Source organism: Hippocampus comes, unplaced genomic scaffold (genome assembly GCF_001891065.2).
Source record: "Hippocampus comes isolate QL1 unplaced genomic scaffold, H_comes_QL1_v1.1 scaffold172, whole genome shotgun sequence".
In the NCBI taxonomy this organism is placed as follows: domain Eukaryota; kingdom Metazoa; phylum Chordata; class Actinopteri; order Syngnathiformes; family Syngnathidae; genus Hippocampus; species Hippocampus comes.
In genome coordinates this window covers 502,069-511,076 of record NW_017805072.1, presented here as the reverse complement: position 1 = coordinate 511,076, position 9,008 = coordinate 502,069, and the positions used below count along the sequence as shown (strand labels likewise).

The 9,008-nt window shown below is 41.6% G+C and overlaps 1 protein-coding gene across 1 annotated transcript in view; it reads left to right on the top strand.

The window, feature by feature from the left end:
- cp (ceruloplasmin) overlaps positions 1 to 8,782 on the top strand; it is a 26,399-nt gene extending 17,617 nt beyond the window's left edge. Inside the window, exons 14-24 of the mRNA XM_019864718.1 lie at positions 2,210 to 2,414; positions 3,650 to 3,789; positions 3,891 to 4,019; positions 6,176 to 6,282; positions 6,352 to 6,407; positions 6,577 to 6,648; positions 7,190 to 7,281; positions 8,050 to 8,189; positions 8,280 to 8,336; positions 8,502 to 8,607; positions 8,678 to 8,782. Of these exons, the coding sequence (XP_019720277.1) occupies positions 2,210 to 2,414; positions 3,650 to 3,789; positions 3,891 to 4,019; positions 6,176 to 6,282; positions 6,352 to 6,407; positions 6,577 to 6,648; positions 7,190 to 7,281; positions 8,050 to 8,189; positions 8,280 to 8,336; positions 8,502 to 8,607; positions 8,678 to 8,703 (1,130 nt within the window). The 3' untranslated portion in view covers positions 8,704 to 8,782. The remainder of the gene's footprint in view (positions 1 to 2,209; positions 2,415 to 3,649; positions 3,790 to 3,890; positions 4,020 to 6,175; positions 6,283 to 6,351; positions 6,408 to 6,576; positions 6,649 to 7,189; positions 7,282 to 8,049; positions 8,190 to 8,279; positions 8,337 to 8,501; positions 8,608 to 8,677) is intronic.
- The last annotated feature ends 226 nt before the right edge of the window (positions 8,783 to 9,008 follow it).

Genomic DNA, 9,008 nt, shown 5'->3' with positions numbered 1-9,008 from the left:
AGTTTGAAATCACTGTCCAGTTTAAGGCCCAAGTTTGAGACTGTTGACTTAAGATAAGGAGACAGGAGGCCCAAGTCAACAGGATGGGATGTGCAAGGGCCACTGGGACCAAACAGTATCACCTCTGTCTTCTTTTCATTGAAAGTCAAGAAATTTTGTGCCATCCAGGTTTTGATTTCTTCCAGGCAGTAAACAAGTGGCCTTAATGAGAAGCTGTCTTTTTTGCTCAGTGGGACATAGATCTGGCAGTCATTTGCATAGCAGTGGAAGGAAATACCATGTTTCCTTAAGATGGAACCAAATGGGAGCAGATACAGCGAGAACAGCAGAGGCCCCAGAATTGAGCCCTGTGGAACACCACATGACAGGGGAGCAGTGCGTGACTCAGAGCAGCCAAGGCTGACACAAAAGGTTCTGTCAGCTAAATAGGACCTAAACCACTCAAGAGCGCTACCGCCAATGCCCACCAAGTGCTGCAAACGAGTCAGCGGAATACTGTGATCCACTGTATCAAATGCTGCAGTTAAATCCAATAGAACTAGACACACGTAGTCTCCAGTGTCATTTGCCAGCAGGATGTCATTAGTAACGCGTAACAGGGCTGACTCCGTGCTATGCATCGTCTTGAAACCTGACTGGAAGACCTCCAAGATGTTATGTTCATCCAAGAAAGATTTCAACTGCATGTGCACCACTTTTTCCAAAATTTTTGAAATGAAAGGCACTTTGGAAATGGGCCTGAAGTTTGCCAGCACATCTGGATCAAGACCAGGTTTCTTGATCAAGGGTTGGACCACAGCATGTTTAAACTGTTGGGGAACTATCCCAGAAGAGAGGCTGCTGTTGATGATGTCCAAGACCGATGCACCAACACTCGGTAGAACCTCCCGAAAGAAATGCGGGGGGAGAGAGTCGCAGGGGGAGCCAGATGCTTATTGCTCCTTAAGAGCATTGCTTGACCCTTTCAGGGACAGCGGTTACTACAGTGGACAGCTTGCAATGTTATCAGGTTACAGAGTGTATGAAAGGGTTAAATTTGTCATTCGTTTATTCACTAGGTAGTCCAAGTGAGGACACTGTGCCACTGCTGGTTGCATTTGGAAATTAAGGGAAATGGAGTGTACTCTCCCTCTCTGAACACGCCCATTCTCCTGGTATTAGTAGTGCATGGCCATCAGAGTGAATTTCTGAACATGTATATATACAGGGTGGGTCAAAACTAGGCTTACAAGGGGAGGTTAAATTTTATAGGGTGAAAACATTTATTACATTAGCCCCTATATGTGATAACCTCTATGGACAGAATTTCTAGGCACAGCCGAGGTGCTGACAGCATGCGGTGTAGTAGTCTCAGGATTACGACACTGCTTTTTGCAGATGATGTGGTGCCATTGATTTCTTCAAGCTGCAATCTTTAACTCTCACTGGGGCAGTTTGCAGCTGAGTGTATAGCAGTTGGGATGGAAAAAAAGCACCCCAAATCTGAGACCATGATTCTCAGTTGGAAAAGGGTAGAGTTCCTTTTCCAGTTCAGGGATGAGATCTTGCCCCAAGTGGAGGAGTTGAAGTATTTTAGGTCTTATTCGCGAATGAGGGGAGGATGAAGCAGGACCTTGACAGGCGGATCATTGCTTTGTGTTATAATCAAAAGAACTAGATCCTGGATACAAGCAGCCGAACGGGTTTCTGACAGAGTGTCCAGGCTCTCCCTTTGAGATAGAGTGAGAAGCTCAGTCATCTGGGATGGACTCAGTCATGCCACTGCTCCTCCACATTTAGAGGAGGTGGCTCGGGAGTCTGGTTAGGATACCCTGAATGCCTCCCAGGCACGTCGCACCGTAAAGAGGCCCCGTGGAGGACCCAGGATAAGCTGGAGAGACTATATCTCCCAGCTGACTTTGTGATTCCCCTGGAAGGACTGGATGCAGTGGCTGTTGAAAGGAAAGTCTGGGCTTCCCTGCTAAAGCTGCTGCCTCCAAGTCCGGCACGGGATAAGTGGAAGATGATGAATGGATGGATGGATGGATATCTTGGGCAAATATTGTACATGCACCCAACCTAAAAAGAAAGACAAATCAGAGATAGCACTTATTCATCCGTGTGTGTGTGTGTGTATGTGTGTGCGTGTGTGTGTGTGTGTATGTGTGTGCGTGTGTGTGTGTGTGTATGTGTGTGCGTGTGTGTGTGTGTGTGTGTGTGTGTTTTCCAGGTCAATTTGAAGTGGCATCACCCACGGTCAACCAATACCGTGGAGGAATGAGAGCCAACTACACCGTACAAAAATGCAGCTTTTTGCAGCGCCAGGGTGAGAGCATGTTCCACTTTAAAACTTACTACGTTGCTGCCATGGAGATGGACTGGGACTACTCTCCGAATCGTACTTGGGAGGCTGAAATGTTTCGCGGTCAGAAAAGGTAACACATTTTGTCCTGAGCCACTGAGAACTAGAGGGAACTAATTCAATATTTGGTCATTTTCCAGTTCCAGCAAGTTTATAAAAGCAATAAAATCGAGAGTATTTACTGTTTATCTCTCCTCCGTGAACCTTAGCATTTTAAAGTAGTTTGTGTGTACCAATGAAGCCAAGTTGACTGGGATTTTATGCATTGGCAGGGTCGCACATAACAAACAAGTCATCGGTGAGGGACCAGACAAACTGCAGCTCAAATGACCTCCTATAATGAGTAAATTTCGGGCAGCATTTTCCCTCTTCCAGGCACAGATAATTGGGCCCCCATCTGCAGCTCAGCCTGGAGGTCGGGCTCCAGACCCGTGCCTGGGCTGTATTCATGGGGCTTAACCAGGCACAGCTCGAAGGCACAACATGTGTCCCCTTCCATGGGCTCACCACCTTTTGGAGGGACCAAGGGAGTTGTGTGGAACTCGAGCTGGGTGGCGGTCAAAGGAAGGGACCTTGACATAGGGCTCCAGACTAACTTTGTTTTACTAGGCGTACAGTGGACCCTAACCTGAAATTTTCAGGATGTAGAAAATTTAGGGATACTGTGAACGTCTGGCAGAGTCCCCTGTCACAAGGAGTTTCAACTCTCACCTCCGGCTGAACTTCGGCCACGTCCCGGGAGAAATGGGCAAGAGTGAGTCCATGTTGAGGCGGATGACTGGAGCTGTAACCGTCGGGTAGTCAGTGGCTGTCGTAGCGGCAATCCCTGAATCTGCTGATGTGGACACTTGGTGATTCGGCAATATTTGGCAATTACTCGTTCTTAAGGATACATGCTTTTACAGAAATTGTGGTTTTCCTCAGATTTGAGTTTTTTGGAAACATCCATCAAATCCATCTATTGAATGAAAGATGCTGAAACAACTCGAGTCAACTGTGTTAGCATCCAAGCTGACATGCAGGACTGACTTTCAGGGTCTTCTATTAATTTATTTTCTGGCTGTTTTTGCTTAAGGTAACAATGGACTCCCCTTATATTTCAAAAGCGCAGGTGACTTTCTCTTTATATCAGAATAAATCTCTGTGATATGGCCACTCATCATCACATGGCAATTTATTGAAAAAGTAACAAGAAATTACAGTGCATTGACATGAATACAGTATGTTGTTCATTAATGAAATATGCAGTCTATAGAAAATGTAAGTAGTTTATTTGCGCTCACAAGGAAACGCCCTCTTCTTCTGCAGTCCAGCGTCTGTCTTCCTTGACCAGGATGGTGGATTCATTGGCTCACGATACAAGAAGGTCGTTTACCGCCAGTTCACCAATGACAAGTTCACCAAGCAGATGGAAAGAAGTGCCGACATGGAACATCTCGGCATTATGGGTAGGCAGTTATTGTGTAATTCTAATGTTTATAACCTTGGATTATAATACAATTTGTCTTCAAAATATTCAATCTGACAACCAAATCTACTTGTCTCTTAGGTCCGATGATCCATGCTGACGTTGGTGACAAAGTAAAGGTGGTTTTTAAGAACATGGCATCCAGATCGTATTCGATCCATGCCCATGGAGTGAAGACAGAAAATACAAATGTTTACCACACCAGTCCCGGTAGCCAAAGACTGCACAACAACAAAATACATGCGCACATTGATTTTGCTGTCTTTGCCTTTGTTGAGTAGAATGGAATAGCTAATTGGATTTGGCACACTGTATTAGGAATTTCATCGTGTGATTTTTTTTTTTGTTTTGTTTTTTAGTAAATAAACAAAAGTGGGCAATTAACAAAATTTGGCCGGGCCGTCTTTTGTCACCCAAAATGTAATCGTCAGTCAGTCCATCATGTTACCTTAACAACAATTCCTTCATCGTTTATGTCAATAAATTTCACAGGTCCCCAGTCTGTCAATCGTCAGTCCTGTAGTCTGACACACCCAACTGCCTCAAGAAAATAAAACACAAAAAAAAAAAAAAAACATCCGAGTCCAACAGATGAAAAATCCAATGTGATTAAAATGGGAAATCGAGTGCACTATATGTCAGTGGATCTAATGACGTCATATGGTGCCTAACCAAGGACCTTTATACACACACACACACACACACACACACACACACACACACACACACACACACACACACATAACACTCACATTCATTTCACATCCTTATTTGCTCATATATTAAACTGTTTCAGAAAAAAAGTTTAATTTAAAGTAGGGCTGGGTGCAATGAACGAAAGAGTATAGCGTGATATAAGTATGTCATAGGGGTTGATATTGACATGTATTGCAAATCAGGACCCCAAAAAAGGCTGAATTGAGGTAATTTTATTCGAACATATAATACAATACATATATATATCTTTAAAAATAAGACAACACAACTATGAAAAAGTCAAATAATATGGTCAAAATAAAGCAAAAAAATAAATAAATACCTTTTTAAACATAATAGGCTTAATAGGACTGGCTGATATGGCCGCAAAATGTCTCACCAGAATATTTCACATCAATCATTCTTGACAATTATTGATTTTTACTGAACTGATTAAAAACAAAAACAAAACAAAACAAAACAAAACATGTTTTTGTGTACCTTGGAATGTAGTGTAACATGCAGTTTCTCAGGGCAGTTTATGGTCAATGCTTCTTTGCATTAGATGATATCCCAAAAGTAGTATTGGAGATAATTACATTAACATTCATTCAACATACAGTAAGTGTCATGAGCTAACACTTTCTTGCAGTGCATACACATGCATGATTACACTGATGGACAAAAAACACCTCCATCAGTGCTTAGTCCGTCATTTTTTTAAGTTTTCTGTTATTCGTCAGCAAAGCCAGTGTCCATGACTGATGGACTGATGGACTTTCCGTCCGGACTGACGGAATGCCCACCTCTGCAAATGAATATGTGGATGACACCCCGACAAACTCACTGCCACGCTCCCTCCTTCCTCCTTCTATGCTTCTGTGAATTTAAACATTGGCTGAGATCCAACTTTCTCTATCTCAACAGTGATAAAATTGAAATCATATTTATAGGCACCAAGTCCAGTCAAAGCTGACAGTTTTTCCCACTATACTTGACAACTCCCATATCCCCCTACCCTCGGTTAAGAGTCTGGGTGTCATCCTCAACAGCACGCTGTCTTTTCAATCAGACATTCTGTCAATACCACCCAGCTGCATCCATCCCTCACACTCCCCACTGTCGCGATCCTTGTTCATAGCCTCATTACTTCACGCCCGGATGACTGCAACTCTCTCCCGTATTGCCTCCCCTCCCTCCAGTCACTTAAAAAAATGTCGACTTATCCAGAACTCTACTGCTTGCATTTTGACAGTCTGCAGACTTGTGACTCCAATAGCTCCCTATTTGGCACTGCATCCAATACAAAATACTGATCTGCACTTTCAAGGTCATAAATAACCTTGCGCTGCTGTATTTCGGACCTCCTTCGCATTGCTACACCCTCTCGCCCTCTTTGATCTTTGTCCTGCTTCCGCCTCAGTCTTTTCTGTTCATCTGGCCACCGAGAGGGGATAAAGCCTTCAGTTGCTCTACCCACCGCCTTTGAAATTCACGACCACCTGAGCTCCGTAACGCAGACTCATTAATCATCTTTAAAACTAGACTCAAAACACATCATTTGCCATTTTAATTGATGTTCTCTGTTCTATTCTTTGAATGAAGTTGTAATGTTGAAATGTTGATGATCTCGAAGACATAAATTGTCAAATGCTGTGTGTGTTTCACAGGTGAGACTCACACCTATGAGTGGTATGTTACAAAGAATACCGGACCGACCACTGAGCAAGAGGAGTGCTCTGTGTCAGCGTATTACTCCACAGTGGACGTTGTCAAGGTGTGCCAATGACAGCACAACACGCACACTCTCACAGAGGCACTGACATTTTACCTCCCTGTCTGCCAGGACCTGTACAGTGGTCTAATTGGTCCCTTGGTCATCTGTCGACGTAGTTTGGCCAGGTAAGAATTTCTGCATGTTGATTGTTTGGTATGGGTGGTAACACTTCCTTCTAACTTATTTGACACAATGTGTTTGTGCGATGTCAAGATTTAAAACTACTCGAATGGTGACTTGTAATGCACCTTGGGTCACTTTCTGCTAATATGTACTTTGAACTGTCCCTTGAAGGAGTTTGGGACTGAAGAAAGAAATAGAGGAGTTTGCATTGCTGATGCTGGTATTTGATGAGAATGAGAGCTGGTGAGTATAGTTATAAGATAATCGAACAAAATAGTGGAATTAGCACATTAAGTCTTCTGAAAAATGATTGAAAGTGTGAGAGATGATCAGGTGTGCCGTGTGAAATTTTTTTTTACTCTTCTGAAAAATATTATGTATTTATTATGATTGTAATATGATGTACAAATTACATATCGTTATCTGTCGATGCCAGCAACTTATAGTGGCAGGCAGAATGAAATGCTTTTCGACTAAATGGCAGAATGAACTGCTATTCTGTGTCTTTCATGTTTTAGCTTTGTGTTCAATGAAACAGGCGGAGATTTCACTCAAGATGAAAATCTCTTCAGCAAGCTGAATATACATGTTGCGACTCCCTTTTTTTTTGGTTGGTGTGCCTTTTTTCAATTGCAAAATATGTGCCCTGGCTAAAACAAAGGTTGGGAATCATGGTCTAAAATGCCTGAATCTAAGTGTAAAATATGTTTCATGTTTTGGTTTCCACTTGCCGTTCTTAATTTATGTCAGAACATTGGCTTAATGGTCAATGTTTATATTCCAGGTATTTGGATGAAAACATCAGGACCCACATCAGGAACCCACGACCAAATTTGAAGGATGACGAAGACTTCATAGAGAGCAACAAGATGCATGGTCAGAAAAGCACATCCAGCACATTATTGACTTGAAAAACGATGCTGTGTTACGGATATCCTATAAATGTACCGTACTGGCCCGAATATAAGACGGCCCTGATTATAAGACGACCCCCTCTTTTTCAAGACTCAAGTTTGAAAAAAGACTTTTTGAACACCAAATAAATTTTTATACAGAAAATAATTACAATACATCTGAAACATGATTATAACAATATATTTGAGAGAAAAAGCATGTTATTTTTCCTCATTCAAATCTTAATATCTGAACATGTAAATATGTAAACTAAAGTGCAATCACATTCGTAAATGAATGGCTTCTGATTTTTGAAATGTAAATTACATCATAATTTCTCCTCAGCTGCCGGTTAACCTGGCCGATCTTCGACCCACTTTTCTCCAGATTGTTGCTACGTTTCTCCATTTTCTGTTATCTCTTCTATTATTTTCTTCTCTTTTCTTTCTTACCGCTATTTTTTATTTTTATTCTTCGTGCTACCGCTATTTTTATTTTTATTCTTCGTGACAGGGGTTGACTTTGGCCTGGGGAGTCAAGTTCAGCATTTGCTTCAATGATATCAGGCACCATCTAGCATCGTGAATGGGTATAATGTCTAGACCCCGAATATAAGACGACTCCCACTTTTTCAGTCTTATTTCAATGCAAAAAACACCGTCTTATATTCGGGCCAATATGGTATATCATCTGGAATTTCATGGATTTCATTTCTAAACTGTTTCTTTTTTATTTTGTGGATAAATTTAGCCATTAATGGTTTTGTATACGCCAACCTGAACGGCTTGAACATGGAAGTGGGAGATAAGGTCTACTGGTACCTGATGGGAATGGGCAATGAGGTGGACATACATGGTGTACACTGGCATGGGCATAGTGTGGAGTATAAGGTATTTGCAAAACACAAATTGCATTGCCATGTGGTAGAATCACTAGATTGAAAAAAATAAAACCTGCAATATATATATATTTTTTGCCAGCTGGGTGGAGGCCCGCACACTACTGATGTGTTTCAGCTTTTTCCTGCCACCTTCCAGGTAAATCTGTCATTCACGTGGTCAGTTGGCCGCAGCGACATTCTCCTAAGGCTTGTACAAACTGTAGTGAAAATATTTGTTGTTGCAATAAATCTCGATTTGACTTTTAGACCAAATCCCTTGTAACCTACACAATTTTTTTCTGCTTTCTTTTATACTGTGTAGACAGTAAAAATGCGCCCTCAGTATCCTGGAACTTGGATGCTTCACTGTCATGTAACTGACCACATTAAAGCTGGCACCATTGCTATGTATACTGTGAGGGAAAAAGGTGAGTACATAGTGGCACTAAGGATATTACATATGTGAGCACATATCTAACTGTATTTTTTTGCTTGCAGTGAGCAAGAGGGGATTCATTGGTTAAAATGTTGGAGTAAAAAGAGCTTAACACTTCTCCAAATATGTTCTGATTAATAAAAAAAATATAATGTGAAAAATCTAAACAGTCTACGTTTGCATCATTATACTACAACATCCCAACATCATAACATTTTGAAGGCAATACAACAGTTTCATCATGGTTTTATGTCGAATGTAGTGACTCTAACTTTGCAGCAGGGAGCAGTATAACTACAACAACTCAATCTGCAAAATCGGCCATCAGGAACAACCTCATCCTATTTGAAAAAAAAACAAAGTGTTGTGAGAGCAAACTTGATTGAGGCATTT